General features: G+C 48.8%; 2 protein-coding genes across 2 annotated transcripts; one reads left to right on the top strand and one right to left on the bottom strand.

The window, feature by feature from the left end:
• Positions 1-5,812: 5,812 nt before the first annotated feature.
• LOC101950585 (probable G-protein coupled receptor 33) lies at positions 5,813-7,660 on the bottom strand. The gene has a single exon (XM_065574622.1). It carries the CDS (start codon positions 7,658-7,660, stop codon positions 6,611-6,613), a length of 1,050 nt encoding a protein of 349 aa, XP_065430694.1. The 3' UTR covers positions 5,813-6,610.
• A 3,931-nt stretch (positions 7,661-11,591) lies between these two features.
• On the top strand, positions 11,592-14,087 carry LOC103306984 (probable G-protein coupled receptor 33). Its single transcript, XM_008176722.2, has 2 exons — positions 11,592-11,683; positions 12,745-14,087. The coding sequence occupies exons 1-2, from the start codon at positions 11,612-11,614 to the stop codon at positions 13,231-13,233; spliced, it is 561 nt and encodes a 186-aa protein (XP_008174944.2). The 5' UTR covers positions 11,592-11,611; the 3' UTR covers positions 13,234-14,087.
• The last annotated feature ends 4,966 nt before the right edge of the window (positions 14,088-19,053 follow it).

Genomic DNA, 19,053 nt, shown 5'->3' with positions numbered 1-19,053 from the left:
GGACCTTCCGTGCCTCAGTTTCCCCCATTTGTCCCAGTACATCTGGAGCTTTTTTCCACAGAGAGCAGGATCAGGGGCTGTTCCCCAGTGCCCCTTCCTTCTCTGGGGGGGTCGAGACCAACCAGCTCCTCCATATATACTTCCTGTGGGTCTCCCCGCTCTGGGCTTTGCTGTCTAGGAGTTTTTTCTTGGTTCCCAGGACTGGGCCCGTCCTCCCGCCCTGGGGTTCTCATTCTCTGGGAATCCACCCCCCTCTTGGGGTACCCCATTGTTTCATGCCTGGTAGTGGGGCCCATTCCCGGCCTAACAGTACTGGACATGGTAGTTTCTCCAGGACCCCTACCCGCTTCCACCTGAAGCAACCCTTCACTTCCAGGGGTACCTGGGCTACCAGGCAGGACTTCCTGTCCCCATGTACACACCCGAGGACCATCCTTTCCCCCAGAATGAGCCAATGTGGCTTAACCAGCGCCTTTTGCACCAGCGTGCAACTTGAGGCGGTGTCGACCACAGCCATTTGGGGTCTCTGCCCCACTTTCACAGGCACAGTGGACATCTCCAGCCCCCACTTCCGTCCCACCCATTCAGTCCAAGCACAAAAGTCTGCCCAGCCACATTCCATGTCCGGGCAGTCTTGTTTAACATGCCCCGGCTTCCCACACCACCAGCACGTTAGGCGGGCAGGCCTCTCGGGTGCTCCTCGGGGCTCCCTTTTTCTTCTCCTTGCCTCTCCTGGGTAAGGAGTCCACGGGCTTCTGCCCCAGTTCCCTGTCTTTCCATTGCCAGTCCTCCCCCCAGGGTTCCTCAGCCTCTATATACTCCTCGGTTACCCAGACCGCCTCTTCGACGGTGCCTGGCTGGTGTCTCTTCTGCCAGGTGTGCACCGTCTCCAGGAGGCTTTGCAAGAACTGCTTCAGTATCAGGGAGCCCATTATCTCCTCCATTGTACGCATGTCAGGCCTCAACCAGCATGTGGCCCAGTCCCTTAACCTCTGGGTGAATGCCTGTGGTTGCACAGCAGACATCTACCAGGCTGACTGGAGCTTCTGACTGTACCTTTCCGCTGATAAGCCTACTCGGTCAAAAATGGCTGCTCTCATGGCCTCATAGTTCTGGGCAGCTTCTTCCCCCAAAGCCATATAGGCCGCTTGCGCCTCGCCAGTCAAATAAGGGGCTAGTCGGAGGGCCCAGGTTGCCCTGTTCCATGCAGCCCCCGCGGTTACCCTCTCAAAAGTTCCCAGGAAGGCGTCCAGGTCATCCGCCGGGCTCATTTTACGGAGTTCCCAGCCCAGCGGCCGGGTGCCCTCCCCTGCCCCAGGACTCACCAGCTGTTGCAGGAGCTACCCGTGGACGCTGCTTTGCTCCCAGCTGAAGTCCTGCAGGCTTTTTTGTTGCTTGGCCTGCCAGGCCAAAGCAGCCTGTCTTTCTGCTTGGTGGGCTTGCTGGGAAGTCTGCAGGGCTTGCTGGGTCTGTTTCTGTTGCTCTACGAACCATTTCAGGGTCTCCTCCATTGCCGGGCCACCAACCGTGCTCATTGGCTTCAGTGGATCCTAGCCAAGCCCCCACGTGTAGACGAGCGGTTTGTTGCTCACGGTACAAATTGGCTGGAGACCACTCTTTCACACACCAGTGCCCTTTTATTTCCCTACCACCACATGTATATACAGTTCAATATCAGTCAGGTAGCCCCTTAGGGAACAGCTTGCTCTTATCGCTAGCTGGGAGCAACAGGTCCTCACTTTCCTGTTCCTCCCTTCCTGCTAGCTTTATAGGCCTTCCTCTCAGCAGGCTCACAGGTGATTGCTCTCAGGCTCCTTTAATGAGCCACACCCTGCCAGCTCCAGTCAGTTCCCCTTTATGGGAGCTATGCTAGCAGGTTCTGAGCTAACAGGGGCTGGTTCAGCGCCTCTTAGGCCAGCACCCTGTTACAGGCACAAATCCTCTCCTTGTCCTTGGATGGTATTGCTGCCACCACCAAGTGATTTAAACAAAAATCCAAGAAAAGGGCCACTTGGAGTCCCTGTTTCCCCAAAATATTCCCCCAAACCCCTTCACCCCCTTTCCTTGGGAAGCTTGAGAATAATATACTGACTGATTGGTTACAAAGTGAACACAGACGAACCCCTTGGGTTTTTAGGACCCTGAAAATCAATCAGTTTCTTAAAGAATTTTATTTAAAAAGTAAAAGAATCACACCTGCAAAATCAGGATGGAAGGTAACTTTACAGGGTAAATAAAAAGATTTAAAACACAGAGGATTCTCCTCTAGGCTCCGCTTCAAAGTTACAAAAAAAGAGGAATAAAACTCCCTCTTAGCATAGGGAAAATTCACAAGCTAAAACAAAAGATAATAAAACACATTTCCTTGCCTTTACTTAAAATTTCTGTAATTTTAGATGTATCATTTCAGGTATCTTTTCAGAAGATGTTTTAACTGCTTGGTCTCTCTCTCTCTGTCCAGAGAGGGAACCCAACAAAGAAAACCTCTTGCCCTGCCCTGCCTTGCCCCAATTTGAAAGTATCTTCTTTCCTTATTCTTCCTTTTGGTCAGGTGCCAACCAGGTTATTTGAGCTTCTTAACCCCTTACAGGTAAAGTGATTCTGTACCTCTGGCCAGGAGGGATTTTATGTTTCTGCATACATAAATGTTGTTACCCTTCCCTTTATATTTCTCTCTCTCTCTCTCTCTCTCTCTCACACACACACACACACACACACACACACACACACACACACACACACACAAACAGAGATGTGTGTCTGGGCTGATGCCCCGGGTTGGATGAGAGCATGCAGAGAGGAAAGGACTGTCAGATGCAGGGGACACTTGTACCAGGTGCTGCCAATGCTAAGCTCAAAATTGCCCAAGGTCTGGGACTCCCACAGCAGATCAGGTAAGGGCGCTCCTACAGCCAGGCCTGCGGCAAAACCTTTTCCTGCTGGAGTCTGCTGGAGCCAAGGGCGGTTGTTTGATCGGGGACATCAGGAGATGCAGCCCCCTGAAGATGAGCTGCTGTTAATATTCACAAATTGCACCAACGCTCCTGTGCCTGGGTCAACTGCCTTGTAAAGTGGCACTGAGCAACAGAGTCAGGGGTGGGGTTTGTGATGCAAATTTGGGGTCATTTGATGCCCAGTGGTACCGGCTTTCCCTCCCCCCCCGGAGGTACTGATTGAACATTTTCAGATGCTTATAATGTTCTTGGTGCAGAGTGAGGGGAAAAAAGCAAAGAGGCCAAATTTCAGGAAACATCAAGCCCGAACAGCCCCTGAGATCAGCTACGCAACAGGACCGAGGGCCGGTGCGGCCATACTGCAAAAGTGAGTCCATTCCTCAAGTTGTTTGCACCTGTGTTTAATAGCAGTTCAGACCTCTGCGAGGTACAGCTTCCACGGTAAAATTGAGGGTGAGTAACATACATGTTGAGCTGACAATGGGGGCTTAGAGACACAGTCACAGCTCTTTTGATCTAAACATGGAGATGTTTAAGTTCTCGTCCCTATTATCAGCTTTGATCCGGTGTCTTCAGCCACAACGGGGCTGAATTGGGACCACAGATGGCATGTAAGGCCTGTGCCAATAATCAATTCTTCGGGTCTCTGGTTGTTTAGAAAAATCGGGAGGAGGTGACTTATTTGGAGATGACCCCAAAATGAAGAATTTTTTTTTTTTTTGGCAAATGAAAAGGGGAGGGGGGATTGTTTCAGTTGGAACAAAATGGTTTGTTTTGTGAGCTTGGATTTTACACATTGTAAATACAAATTAAATAAAAGCATTTCAAGACAAAGCCACTTCGGGAAAAAAAATGAAAAATTTTATATTGAAAATGTCAGATTTTTGGTGGTTGGGTGAAACAATTTGGCAAATTTGACACTAATTCACTAAATGTTTTGTTGTCACTAAGTTTGCTCTAACTGTTAGAGACCACTCCCCTCCCAGAGCTGGGGATTGAACCCAGGAGTCCTGGCACCCAGCTCCCCCCACTCTACCCTCCTAGACCCCAATCCCCTCCCAGAGGCAGGTGAGGAACCCAAGAACTCTGAAGTGAAGTCAACAGAGCTACACTGACTTACATTGGCTGAGGGTCTGGGTTGCTTGCTTCATGCACTACAGATTTTCAGGCTTAATTTTCCAAAATACTTGATTATTTGTCATGCTTCTATTTTTGGAGGGTTTCCCAGATGAACACCCCTGAAGAGGCCTGACTTTTTTCAGAAGAAGAAGCTGAACCCTTTGTGAACATCAGACCTGTTGGAAGGTGTCTCAAGTCAGTACATGATTCCATGCACTTTGCCTGCAAAGCAGAGAATGTTCTCAATTTTAGAGATGCCACCCTGAGGGGTCTTGTTTGTAAAAGGTGCAAGGCTCCATTGTGTGTGTGTGTGTGTGTGTGTGTGTTTTTTTTAATAAACCGAATGATTAGTAACCAGGAGTTTCTAGAAATAGCCAGATATATAGAATTCACAGGGTCCTATTGTTTTTTCAAATATATAGGTGCTTGGAGTCCTTGAAGTACTAGATAATGTCAGATCTGATTGGATTTCAAGACATTGTCACAACTAAAACTGAAGAAGTTTAAGAACTCACGAAATATCTAGAACTCGTGATACTATTTATTTTGTGTACAAACACACACACACACACTAATATATATATATATATATATATATATATATATATATATATATATATATATATATATATATAAACCCAAGAGTATTCTATGAGTGCTAGACATTTGAGTGGTTCTTCAGCCTCTAGATATGACAAGTTTTTTTGAAACCCAAACTACTCCTATGTAGTCTAGATCGTCATATATGAGCTTGGAAACTAGGATGTTCTAGACTACATAGATGCTATTTGGGTTTTAAAATCCTGGCAAACCTAGAACCCAAAGGTTCAAGAACCAGCCAAATATCTAGAAATGATAGGATCCTATTGGCTTTTGAAACATACAGGGGCTTGGAAAACATGATGTCGAAATTTATCCCACATCAGATCACATTCAAAACACTGACAGAGCTGGGACCCAAGATGGTAACAATCAGCCAGGACTCCTAGAATCCATGAGATCCTATTGAATTTTGAATCAGCAAGAGGTGGTATCTGTCATGGTTGTCTGTCTTGTTTTGTTGGAATAGTAAAACACATATGTCTAACTTATCTACAGCCTCCACCCAGAGTTGGTGGCCTACGCAGGCCTGGTTTCCTCAAATACCTCTGTGGGTCTAAGTGACAACTGGTGCAGCACCCCATCAAAATCTGCCTGACCTGTGGATAAATTCAGAGATTTCAAGGCCAGAAGGAGCATGGTGGTCCCTTACTCTGACCTCCTGCAGAACCTCCCTGAATTAGTCCCTGATTGAATTAGAGCAGATCTGTTAGAAATACCATCTAATCCTGCTTTAAAATTAGTGAGTGAGGGCAAATCCACCAGAGAGGATCTTTTCAAGTCTTTATCATCTGCTAGCCCCAAGCCTTGGCCAAGATTTTGTAACTTGGCTGGAGCTGACAGGTGGGATCTTCATAGTTACTTGGATATTACTTCAGGGTGGTGAAGAGGTGTTTACAGCCAAGTGGCTTCTCTGGAGCCTCTCTTTGTTCTGCTAGCTTGTTTTCCTTGTCGGCTGCTCTTACACTAAGCCAGAGCCTCCACATACTAAATATCCCAGTGGTCGGGTCATGCAGGGGTTGTAAAGTATTTCAGAGATGCCACACAAACCTTACAGAATATATGTAGTTCAAGTAACATCCGGGAATGATGATGATTATTATTATATTTTATTTCAGGTAGTGCTGGGAGCCCCAGTCCTGGCCTAGGGCTGTGCAGGACTAGGCACTGTTCAAACACAGAGCCCACAATCTAAGGAGATGCAATGGATAGAGACCTGGGATGGGACACAGGAGAGCTGGGTTTGTTCCCAGTTCTGCTACTGGCCAGATGGAAGGTTCTAGTGGGTGACCTTGGCCAAGACACTTCACAACTCTATGTCTCAGTTTCCACATTTTTTAACAATGTGAAGACTGCTACTGACCTCCTTGCTGAAGTTCTTTGAGATCTACTGATGACAAGCACTAGAGAAGAGCTAGATATTCCTATTATAATACACAGATTCTTCCATAATATACTACACCTAATGGATTTTAAACCATTTGGAAATCTAGAATCACAATGAATTTTTTAGAAAACAATCTTGAACCTGTTGGATTCTATGTGGTTAGAAAACACTCCAGAATACAGTGATGTCCTAAGTCCAGTCGGGAATCTAGAACCCATGGACTTTGAGTACGAACACATTGACAGGCTTAGAATAAAGGAGATTCCAGAGCCATGTAGAGATGCTGAATCCAAGAGTGTCAATTAGGTTGGAACACACTGAGACACCTAAAACAAACAAGATTCTGGAGCTAGCTAGGGATCTGGTAACATTGATAGCCCATTGAGTTGAAAAAATTGAGAGACCTAGAACACATGGGATTCTGGTGAATCCAGAGACACTCTGAGGTTTATGAACTGAGATACCTGGAACCCATGAGGTTTTAGAGCCATCAGGGATCTAGGAAAAACTGGGATGGTAAGTTTTCACCTCTCCCTCAATCTGGGCAACTTCAGGCCATCTCCTGTTTTGTGTGCTCAACTTCTGACCCGTGTCTTCCATTAGACTCGTGGGCACTGCTGCCAAGATCATCAACAAAAGCCGCTTTGACCAAAGTGAAAAGAGATGTCCTGAAGACCTGCCAGAACCTTTCCCCCACAAAGAGGTAGAGAATGGGGGTGAAGCAGGCAGTGAAGCAGGATGTGAAGGTGTAAAAGACCAAAAGTGCACCCGTCACTGACTCTGGCACCTCCTTCTTGTAGAGCTTCAAGCCGTGATAGAGGTGGTAGGGCAGCCAGCCGATAAAGAAGGAAACCACTGCGGTCAGCATGACTTTGAAGGGCTTCCCAGCCCACGCCAACTTCTTCTCCTTCATCTTCAGCCCCACCAGGCCATAGCATCCAGCGATGGTGCAGAAGGGCAGGAGGAAGCCCAGCAGTAACCGGACCATGTAGACAGCCATGTGGACCCGTCTCCCCATGTCCTGTGTCTCGGCTGTGTTCCAGTCCCGAGAGAGAGCATAATTGTTGATGCAGATGATTCTGCCCCCATCCACCACCTGGGTCTCCCGGAAAGCCAGGTAGGGAGCGCTGAGAGCAAAGGAGGCCAGCCACACACCCACCGCCAGCTTCTGAGCTCGGGGCACGGTGCGGTGGTGCCGGCACCAGATGGGATGGTGAGTGAGGATGTAGCGGTCCAGGCTGATGAGGGTGAGAAGGAAGACGGAGGAGAACATGCACATAGAGATGCAGGCATTAAGGAGCTTGCACATGGCCATGCCGAAGACCCAGTGGAAACCCATGAGGAGAGAGACAATGAAGAAGGGGATCAGAAGGGTGAAGAGGAGAGAACAGGAGACCAGGTGGAGGAACGAAAACGTAGTCACTGTCCTCCTCATCTTCAGTCCCAGCACCCACAGGTACAGACCGTTTCCCACCACACCCACCAGGAAGGTGGGGAAGAGCAACGCGGCTGCAGCTAGGTGAGAGGCACTCACAGCTGCTGGGGTCTGGCTGGAATTTGTCACAGTGGTTGGTGGGAGAGTCATATTGCCTTGGTCCATGGTGCCCTGGGGAGAGACAGAAGAGTGGTTAGAAGGGACACCAGAGGAGGGGGAAAGGGTGAGGGGAGGAAGGGAGAAATAAAGGGGGTTAGGAAGACAACATTGGAGATAATCTCTCTGGGCACCCTGTGGTCCTCCAGAATATCCAGGCTAGGTATTCTCAGCAACTGGGCTATAGCCAGTGTAAACTCACTGCTATAAGGTAGAACTATGGGCAGAGGGAAAAAGGATAGTAGATGTGTGAGGATGGGGACAGTCTAGTAGGTCAAATACACAGCTATTCTGATAATACCATGTGGCTGTGATCTGGAGGACAGGCTGTCTCTGAGGGATGGGGAATGGGATATGGGCCCTTCCCCACCAGGAGGTGCTGGTTCTGACCTGGCTCCAGGGCGGAGACTCGCTGGCTCAGGGAGGTGGTGATCGGTTCTGTCCAGCTGGTGCTGGTGGAACTCACTGCTACAAGGTGGAAAAAGCCACCCTTCCCCCACCCTGTCTCTTGTACTCATCTGGCCGTCACAGGAATTGCTGCTACACCCTGACTCGTGAGAACGTGCAGTGTCCTTCTTACTCTCACTGTAACACAGGAAGCCTCAAGCCACTGAGCTGCTTCTCTGTCCCACAGCCGTGCTGCCAGCCCTGCAGCAGGGTCCTCTGGGCTATTGCCTCTGTCAGGGACTTGCCCTTCACGGCCTTGTTAGCATGGAGTCCTCTGTGTTCTGCAGACTGGCCTAATGGTTAGAGAAGGGCAGGCTGGGAGCCAGGACTCCTGGTTTCTATTCCCAGCTCAGGGAGTGAGGTGGAGGTCAGAACTCCTGGTTTGTGGGAGGAACGTGGGGTCCTGTGGCTTAGAACAGAGGTTCTCTGCCAGGGGTTGGTGTACGCAGAGGTCTGTTGGGGCTTCATCAACTCATCTAGACATTTGCCTAGTTTTACAACAGGCCACATAAAAAGCACTAGCAAAGTCAGTACAAACTACAATTTCATACAATTAGTTGCTTAAACTGCTCTATATACTATACACTGAAATGTCAGTACAACATTCATACTCCAATTCATTTCTAATTATATGGGGAAAATGAGAAAGTCAGCAATCGTTCAGTAATAGTGTAGCTGTGACACTGTTGTATTTTTACATCTGATTTTGTAAGCAAGTCGTTTTGAACTGAAGTAAAACTTGGAGGTACGCAAGACAAATCAGACTCCTGCAAAGGGTAGAGTAGTCTGGAAAGGTTGAGAATTGCTGGCGTAGAGGTTTGTAAATGGGGAGCAACTTGTCTGATGTGAAATAAGGGAGAAAATTCACCCAGTCACAGACCTCACCTCTTAACTCTGTCTATTGAGTGCCCCATGGGAACCCCACTAATACCCAATGACATGGAGTCTCACAAGCTAACATCACTGACACCCAGGGGCAGGGAGTCCCACTGCTTTGCCTTTACAATAGCAAATTTCTTTGGCTTCTAGGGGGCTTTAGCAAGGAATTTCCCCTTTAGACCCAACACAGAGCCCTCTGCCCATTGTTTCTACTCACCTGGGCAGGGGGTGGTGGAAACACAGACCAGGCGCAGAGAGATCCTCAGATGGCGTGTGTTTGGCCAGCAAAGTATCCGTGTATCTGTCCCCTGCACCCCGGAGCTCTCCCCTTGTGTGTTGAGTTCACTCCCCTTTAGTCTGTATATTCTACATGCTCCACCCCCACCTGCTCTGAGATCCACAAGCTGCAAACCATGAACGGAAATGATAATTGGACACTGTCTTATCTGAGAAATCATCTAAGCAACAACCATTGCTTTGAAACTAGCCCCACTCCCTCCCAGAGCCTGGCATAGAACCCAGGAGTCCTGGCTCACAGCCCCCCACTCTAATGCACTAGATACTTGGCCAGCAGCTCATCTATTGAGGCAGGACCCCATGAAGAGGAAGGGCCTGTAATTCTCACAATTCCTTTCCTGACAGGGGGCTGCACCATGACCTAGTGATAATCCAGATATGTTAGCTCACAGCAAAGGCTGAGTCACAAATGATACAACTCCCAGCCAAGAGTGGGGGGCCTTGTGGGTTAGAGCAGGGGGGCTGGAGGCAGGATGCCTGGGTTCTGTCCCCATCTCTGGGAGATGAGTGGGGTCTAATGGGCTAGTCCATTAGGTGGCTGGGATTGAGGACCCTGGGTTCTGTCTCCAGCTCTGGGAGGGGTTTGGGGTCTAGTGGTTAGAGCAGGTCAATCGCTGTGATAGGTCCTGTGTTATCTACATATGGTGGGTACATCCCTGTGTGAAACAACTCATGTGAAATCCTGCCCCTTCCTTTCTAGATAAATCTCAGTCACACCCAGTCCTCCCCAGAGTGCTGGTTACATAGGCCCCATCCTTGGAACTGGGACCCTGAGACCCCTGAAGGGAACCCAGCACTACTGGGAAAACAGCACCCAACAGCATGGTATACCAGACCAAGGTTGAATTCTGAGGGTAGTGGGGTCTAGTGGATTCTGTGTGTGGCTGCAGCCTAATTGGTTTGTGCAGGGAGGAATGAAATGCCGTGTTTCTCACTGCTAGGACATGGGCTGCACATGTCTGTCTCTCTCTCCCTTCCCCTTTTCTGTCTCCTCCAATCCCCTTTGTGTTCTTCCTGCTCCTTCTTAGGGTCTCACGGCCCCTCCATCTTCTCGAAATGCCTGATCCCTCATGGCACCTCTGCTTTCCCGACCTGTTTGTCCACTCACGGCCCCTCTGCCTTCCTGACTGGCCTAATTAAGAAGAAGCGGTCGGCAAGGAGCGGGAAGCCTTTCAAAGTCATGGTGACTGCAATGGTGTCATTCTTCATCTGCTGGCTGCCCTACCATCTCTGCCAGGGCTTGCTGCTCTACAAGAATGCGATGCCAGTGTCGGTCACGAGTGCCTGAAGTTAGAGAGCATTGGAAACTTGTCGTCCCACTTGTTCCTTTACCCCTCATGGTTCTGAAACCCTATAGGTTCCAGGTATCTCAATGTTTATAAACCGAGCAGTGTCCTTGGGATTCCAGATTCCTTGTTGTCTGCAGAATCCCATGTGTTCTAGGTCTCTCCATTTTTTTCAAAGTCAATGGCTGTTAAGGGTTCCAAATCACTAGCTGGCTCCAGAATCTTGTTTGTTCTAGTCTCTCGATGTAGTCTAACTTAACTGATTCTCATGGGTTCTGCATCACTGGCTGGCTCTGGACTCTTCGTTTTAAGTCTCTCAAAGTGTTCACACTCAATAGGGTCCACGGGTTCTAGATTCCTGACTGGTGCTAGGACCCCAGTGGATTCTAGACTGTTTTTAAACATATAGACTCCAACAGGTTCCAGCTTCTTTGTTGATCTAAAAATCTCATGGGGGTTCTAGATTTCCAAATGGTTTCAAATCCATTTGGTGTGGTGTATTATAGAAGAGTCTGTGTATTATAATAGCCATTACTAGCTCTTCTCTAGTGCTTGTCCTCAGTAGATCTCAAAGAACTTTGCCAAGCAGGTCAGTAGAAGTTTCCCAGTTTTACAAATGGGGAAACTGAGGCTGGGACCATGGAAGTAATTTAGCTAAGGTGACTCAGTCTGCCAGTGGCAGAGCCAGTAATAGTACCACGGGCTCCTGAGACCTGTACTTGGTCTCTATCAAACACTGACTCCTTTGACAGTAAGGTCTCTCCTGTCTTTATACAGTGCCTAGCAGAGTGGGGTTTGGGGCCATGACTACACCTCCCACTGGGTTCTAGCCCCAGCTCTGGGAGGGGAGTGGGAGCTAGTTTTAAAGCAATGGCTGTTTCTTAGGTGGTTGCTCTGCTAAGACAGTGTCCGAAGGATCATTTCCATTTAGGTTTGCAGCTTTTCAACCTCAGAGAGCAGGTGGGGGTGGAGCATGTAGAAAACACAGAGTTAAGGGGAGTGAACTCAACACACAGGGGAGGGCTCTGGGGTGCAGGGGACGGATACACGGATGCTTTGCTCGGCAAACACATGTCGTCTGAATCTCTCTGCTGGGTCCGTGTTTCCACCACCCGCAGCCCAGGTGAGTCAAAACAATGGGCAGAGGGCCCAGCATTGGGTGTAAAGGGGAATTTCCTTGCTAAGACCTCCTAGGAGCCACCAAAAGAATTGCTATTGTAAAGGTAAACCAGTCAGACTCCCTGCAACTGGGTATCAATGGGGTTCTCCTGTGAAAGTCTCTGCCACCGGTAGCACTGGGGTTAACATGGGGCACTCAATAGACAGAGGTAGTAGGTGAGATCTGTGACGTGGGTGAATTTTTCTGTTTTGTTTCATGTTAATCAGATGAGGGGTTCCCCATTTGCAGAGTCTAAGCAACAACACCCCACATCCCTCCCACAGCCCAGAAGTCTTGGCTCCCAGCCGCTCCCCCATTCTCTAACCATTAGGCCATTCTACAGAGCAGACAGGACTCCATGCTAATACGGCTATGAAGCAGGCAGCACGGCTTGGGTGCAGAGAAGCAGCTCGGTGGCTTGAGACTTCCTGTGTTACAATGAAGATGAGAAGGACCCTGCACGCTCTCACGAGTCAGGGTGTAGCAGCAGTTCCTGAGACTGGCAAATGAGCACAAGAGATGTGGGGGGGAGGGGTGGCTTTTTCTTCCTTGTAACAGTGAGCTGCACCGGCACCAGCTCCTACATGCTAGGAGTCAACAGCACCAATATCCCACGCCCCCAACTGAGTAGGCCTGATCCCTTGCCCTGGGGCCAGATTAGACCTGGCCACCCTAAAGAGGAAAGGCCCCAGGGCCCATTCCCTTCTCCCCTGAGCCAGCCAGTCATCCAGAATATGTGGTATTCTCTGCACAGCTGTATATTTGATCTACTAGAGTGTCCTCTTCTCCACTCCTCCCATGTCTGCCATCCTGCTTGTCCTCCCCTACTGCTCACAGCTCTATCCTGTAGCAGTGAGTTCCACCAGCTATTGCCCACTTTCTGAGAATATCCAGCCTGGATATTCTGGCGGACCAGAGGGTGCCCAGAGAGATTGTCTCCAACGTTACCTTCCTAACCCAATCTGTTATTTCTCCCTTCTCCTTTTCCACTCTCCCTTTTCACTTCAATTGTTGTCTCTTCCCAGGATACCGTGGAACAAGATATCATGGCACTCCCACCAACCACAGTGGCAAATTTCTGCAAGACCCCAGAGACCATGAAGACCCCTCACCTGGCCTCTGCTGTGTTGTTCTTTATCACCTTCCTGGTGGGTGTGGTGGGGAACGGGCTGTTCCTGTGGGTGCTGGGGCTGAAGATGAGGAGGATGGTGACCACGCTCTGGTTCCTCCACCTGGTCTCCTGCTACCTCCTCTTCACCCGGCTGATCCCCTTCTTCATCGTCTATGTCCTCCTGGATTTCCACTGGGTCTTCGGCATGGCGATGTGCAAGCTTCTCAATGTCTGCATCTCTATGGGCATGTTCTCCTTCATCTTACTTCTTACCCTGATCAGTCTGGACTGTTACACCCTCACTCACCATCTCATTTGGTCTCAGAATCGCCGCACCGTGCCCCTGGCTAGGAAGTTGTTCATGGGTCTGGGGCTGGCCTCTTTTGGTCTCAGTGCTCCCTAATTGGCTTTCTGGGAGACACACGTAGTGGATGTGGGCAGGATTGCCTGCATCAATAATTACAACATGACCAGAGACTGGAATGGAGCCAAGACGCAGGACCTGTGCAGATGGGTCACCCTTGGTCACCTAGTAGAAACTTTGGTCTCTCCAGTGGCAGAACCGGGAACAAACCCAGCTCTCCTGTGTCCCAGCCCAGGTCTCTATCCATTTTGGGCTCTCTGGGACATGGACTTTTTGCTCTGTGTTTGTACAGTGCCTAGCACTTCGGGGTCCTGGGCCAGGACTGGGGCTCCAGGCTCTGCTTAAATAAATAATAGTAATTAATAATAATTCCCAGGTGTTGCTTGAACTACATAATTTCCATAAGTTTTTTTTGTGGTGGCTCTGAAATAATTGCCAATACCATATGACCCGATCACCGGGGTATTTTGTGTGTGGAGGCTCTGGCTTAATTTAAGAGCAACTGGTAAGGAAAACAAGCTGGCAAGACAAAGAGTGGCTTCAGAGAAACCTCCTACCCATGAACACTTCAGGGTGATGAAGAGGTAACGACTAAGCTATTAACTGTGATGCTGTAGGGAATGTGGGTGACCATTCATACTATTATGGATACCAATATTATGAAATTTCAGTGACTCATACAAGATATGCCACGTAAAGTTTCAGTGGAAAAGTTATTGTAGCAACGGAATGTGGCCTCCTTTCCAGATGGCTGGAGGGACAGTCACAACTGCCCCCTGATGGGCAGAACCGGGACACCTGTGCCCATCCCACCGGAAGCAGAGGGGCAGGACAGGAACCAGTAGTATAAAAGGCAGGCCCTCCAGCTTAGCAACTGCTCTAGTGCCTCAGACCTGGAGGGACTGCCAGAGCTGCCAGTCGCTGGAGACACTGAGGAGTTGCCGGGGCTGCCATTAGCTGTTTTATCCTGCCAGGACAAACAATGACCCTGGGACCAAGGTACTTCCACGCCTTCCCCTGAACGGGAGTGTAGGAAGTTGCCAGGGAGCTGAATATAATTTGGCTGTGTTGCTGACTGACAGCTGGCCAATGTGTTGTGGCTGGATTTCCCCGCTGACATATTTGTGTACCAGTCCACCACTGTTAGGGCCCTGGGCTGGGACCCGGTGGATTTGGGCAGGCCCAGGTCCCCCTACCATCTCACCCAGGGGTAGCAGGCTCCCCACGCTAGGCCAAAAGGCCTGCATTTGTTGGTGGTCTCCTGACTGTTTGGTACCCTGCCCTTCCTGAGGGCCTGGGCTTATAGACACTGCTGCTTTACATTGATTGCAGGCCAGAGCCTTCTCGTTGTTTGCTGCCCTGCCGTGTCAGAGGTCCTGGGACCCTAACTAATTATTGCTCTACACCGCTTAGTGATGGAGACCCCGGTGCCAATTCCCCCTGAACTGTGCCCTTCCACCAGTGTTGCAGCGAGGGGGCATGTCCTCCTTCCCAGACAGAGGAGGAACAGCTGCAATCATCGTAGTTACGATGTGCTAAATATGATAAACTGACGTATATGTATGTATCATCTTTGTATCGTGAGTTATAAATATGTGCGGTATATTGATATCTCCAACTTGTGCTGTGTATCTGGGTGACACCCTCAGACACATTGGCATCTGCACTATCCAGCCTGTTGGATGGCCCATCCAGGGAACTCAGCTGTACAATGAGCCCATTGTGAGATGCCAGGGGCCATGCCTATGAGTCAGCAGGATATGTGGACAGGGGACTCCAAGTGCTTTTCCATGCCCATATGGTGGGAGCTTTTGTTTGGGACAGAGGATTTACTAGCCACGTGGCAAACATATAAAAAGGCAGCTGCATCTTCTCCATTTTGTCTTCAATCCTGCTTCTTAGCTCTGGAGCAACTTCTCTATAAACTGAAGCTCAGAATGAAGATTTGACAGATCCATCCAAGCTTTGGGTATGTTCCAGAAAAACTTTACAAGCCAGCAAACCTACCAGTGCTGCTAGGAACCTGAACTATGGATTCAGAAATCATATGTATGTATCTGATTGCTTTCACCATTTAACAACTCTCTTCTCTTTCTTTTCTTTTAGTTTATAATAAAACCTTTAGTTGTTAGATATGAAAGGATTGGCTGGCAGCATGACGTTTTGGATAAGATCCAAACTAGTATTGATCTGGGAATGTGGTTGGCCCTTTGGGGACCAAAACAATTTGTATAATTAACAGAGTTTTAAGTAACTTCTCACTTTACTGGACTTATTTGCTGACTGGGAGCCTCTGACTGGAATGCAATAAAGGGACCTGTATGATTTCTTTTTTTTTTTTTTTTTTTGGCTTCTCAATAACCCATGTGGGGACCAGGAACATGGTGTGTGACTGGTTGGTGAATCTAATTACAGTGTTAACTACCAGTTTTAAGTGAATCTGCTCTCCTTTTTGCAGCCCATCCTCACCTTGGCATTTTCAGTGTGGGCTGCCCCACATGTTGGGTCACAAGTCACAGTAAATATGAAGATTGCACCTGCCAGCTCCAGCCAAGATAAAAAAGCTTGTCCAAGGCTGGGGGCCAGCAAATCCAAAGGACAACAAACACTTTTAAAGACCCTCTCTGGTGGATTCTCCATCACCAGTAATTTTTAAGGCAGGACTGGGTGTTTTTCTAAGAGATCTGCTCTAGTTTAACCAGGGACTAATTCAAGGATGTTCTTCAGGAAGTCCTACTAGGGGACCACTATGCTTCTTCTGGCTTTAGAATCTCTGAATCTATCCAGAGGTCAGGCAGATGTTGTCAGGGTGCTGTACCAGTTGTCACCTGGACCCACTGGGGTATCTGAGTAAGACAGGCCTGTGTGGGCCACCAGCCCTGGGTGGAGGGCTTTAGGTAAGTTAAACATGTGCATAGCTCCTCTATTTTAAAAAATCTTTTCCCATTCCTACTAGTCTGATGAAACAAGACTGGCAACCATGACAGAAAGCACCTCTCGCTGATTCAAAATTTAATAGGATCTCCTAGAGTCTAGGAAACCTAGCCAGTTCTTAACTTCTTGAGTACCAGGACTCTCAGTGTTTTGAATGTGTTCTGATATGATGCGGTCTAGATTTCGAACATCAGAGCCATTGGCCATTATCTTTGAAAACTCGTGGCAATCAGGGGAGGTCCCGGATGATTGGAAAAAGGCAAATATAGTGCTATCTTTAAAAAAAGGATGAAGGAGAATCTGGGGAACTACAGATCAGTCAGCCTGACCTCAGTCCTTGGAAAAAATCATGGAGCAGATCCTCAAGGAATCCATTTTGAAGCACTTGGAGGAGAGGAAGGAGATCAGGAACAGTCAACATGGATTCACCAAGGGCAAGTCATGCCTGACCAACCTGATTGCCTTCTATGATGAGATAACTGCCTCTGGGGATATAGGAAAAGTGGTGGACATGATATATCTTGACTTTAGCAAAGATTTTGATACGGTCTCCTGCAGTATTCTTGCTAGCAACTTTAAAAAAGTATGGATTGGATGAATGGTTTATAAGGTGATAGAAAGCTTGCTAGATTGTCTGTCTCAACGGGTAATGATCAATGTCTCGATGTCTAGTTGGCAGCCGGTATCAAGCAGAGTGCCCCAGTGGTCAGTCCTGGGGCCGTTTTTTTTTTTTCATCTTCATTAATGATCTGGATGATGGGATGGATTGCACCCTCAGCAAGTTTGTGGATGACACTAAGCTCTGGGGAGAGGTAGATATGCCAGAGAGTAGAGATAGGGTCCAAAGTGACTTAGAAAAATTGGAGGATTGGGCCAAAAGAAATCTGATGAGGTTCAACAAGGACAAGTGCAGAGTCCTGCACTTAGGACGGAAGAATCCCATGCACTGCTACAGGCTGGGGACCAACTGGCTAAGAGGCAATTCTGTAGAAAAGGACCTGGGTATTACAGTGGACAAGAAGCTGGATATGAGTCATCAGTGTGCCCTTGTTGATATAAAGGGTAACGGCATATTGGGTTCCATTATAGGAGCATTGCCAGCAGATCTAGGGAAATGATTATTCCCCTCTATTCAGCACCGGTGAGGCCGCAGCTGGAGTATTGTGTACAGTTTTGGGACCCCCACTACAGAAGGGATGTGGACAAACTGGAGAGAGTCCAGTGGAGGGCAATGAAAATGATTAAGGGGCTGGGGCACATGACTTACGAGGAGAGGGGTTGCTTGCAACCAGGTGCTGCTGACGCTGAGTTCAAAACTGCCCAAGATCTGGGAGTCCCAGTGCAGATCTGGTAAGGGCGCTCCTGCATCTGCGCCTGTGGAGAAAACTTTTCCTGTCAGAACCGATGAGTCAAAGTGCTCTGAAATCCATGCGCCCGCTCACCTTGGCTTGAATCTGGCTAGCTCTGAGCAAGACAGGGGGAGAGTGAATATGGCAGGATCGGGGCCGTGGAATCCGGGGCCCTCAGTTAAAACTGCATGAAAAGGAGTCACTCTGAAAACCAATTGCAGACTCGCATTGACTTGTGAAACCCTTCTGCCAGGTGGAGCCAGGAGCAACAAAGGCCTGGTTCAGTATCTAGGGGTTCCTTTTCAACAATACAACACAAAACCTGCTCGAGCCCCACCCAGTGACCTGGGACAATTACACACCACCCTCTGGGTGCCTCTAAGAGGCAATAGTTCCCCTCTTACAAGCACAGAGTCTGAGTGTAGCAAAAACTTTTAACAAAAGGAGGGAAGTAACTCAGCATTAATTTGGGAAAACACTGCAACTAGGGTTCATAAATGCAAACTATGAGCAAAAGACTCAACCCTAAGTAAGTTGGGCAGTGTCCTTTTCCCCTCAGGGTCTTAAGTCGAGCAACCCCCAAAGTCCCTTTAACGTGCCTGTCTCTTCTCTGCATCCCACTCACAGTTGCTGTCCTTGGCCAGTGCAGCCCCAGACTTCAGATGTTCATCCGCAGAGTTCGCCACCCACCCTGTGTGGAAGGCGGGGTGGGGGGGTAAGGAAGCACCTTACATGCTGGACTACTCAGGCACTTCTTGGGCACTTGGTGATTGCCCCACCTCTGCAGAGCTCTGCTCTGGCCCTCTCCACCAGCTTCTGTTGGGAATGGCTAGGGAATGGTGTCCCTAGCCTCTGTTTGCCAGAAGCTGGGAATGAGCAACAGGGGATGGATCACTGGATGATTCCCTGTTCTGTTCATTCCCTCTGGGGCACCTGCCATTGGCCACTGTCAGAAGACAGGATATTGGGCTAGATGGACCTTTGGTCTGACCTGGTAGGGACACTCTTATGTTCTTCCCTGCTGGCCACTTACTACACCTCTCTGCGAGACACCTCGATGGCAACTCACCAAGATGTCTTCAGGCCCCCCTGCACACACTTAGCACAGTTCTCAATGATTTCAGCTGTTAATGGGGAAGCCTCACTGCTGGTGCACCTGGATAGCCTCATAGAATAGAGACACTGTCCCAAACTAGGTCTAATACTTAGATCTAGATATCAGTGATTTCAGCTCTGTAGCATGTAACAAGACTCTCAATTGAGTCTAAATTAGCTCTTTTATTATCCCACCAACAACAAGGGTCAAATACTGCCTAGGGCCCTTAAACAGGACCAACCCCTTCTCCCCACTCATTGGCCTTTGGAATCCATGTCCTCTGCCTAGCGAGTGCTATTCAATTGAGGGTGAGTCCCTCCATTGGGGTATGTCAGGTATAGTTCAGCTGCCCTTGGTTCACACAGCAAGGATACCAATGTTTATTACTCCTTCCCCAATAACAAGGAGACTAGGGATCCAACACCAGCCACAAGTGATCATTTGGACAATGAATCCCATCATACTGAGCAAGGCCGGGTG

Source organism: Chrysemys picta, chromosome 20, assembly GCF_011386835.1.
Source record: "Chrysemys picta bellii isolate R12L10 chromosome 20, ASM1138683v2, whole genome shotgun sequence".
NCBI classification, from domain to species: Eukaryota; Metazoa; Chordata; order Testudines; family Emydidae; genus Chrysemys; species Chrysemys picta.
Note: the sequence above shows the minus strand (reverse complement) of the source record. Positions and strands in the feature narration are given on the sequence as shown.

What these genes read in the sequence shown, in the direction of transcription:
- LOC101950585 (XM_065574622.1), bottom strand. Translation starts at nt 7,660, where the DNA reads ATGGACCAAGGCAATATGACTCTCCCACCAACCACTGTGACAAATTCC.
- LOC103306984 (XM_008176722.2), top strand. Translation starts at nt 11,612, where the DNA reads ATGCTTTGCTCGGCAAACACATGTCGTCTGAATCTCTCTGCTGGGTCC. An exon ending in TTCCACCACCCGCAGCCCAG is followed by an intron (nt 11,684 to 12,744) that starts GTGAGTCAAAAC and finishes GTCTCTTCCCAG; the next exon opens with GATACCGTGGAACAAGATAT.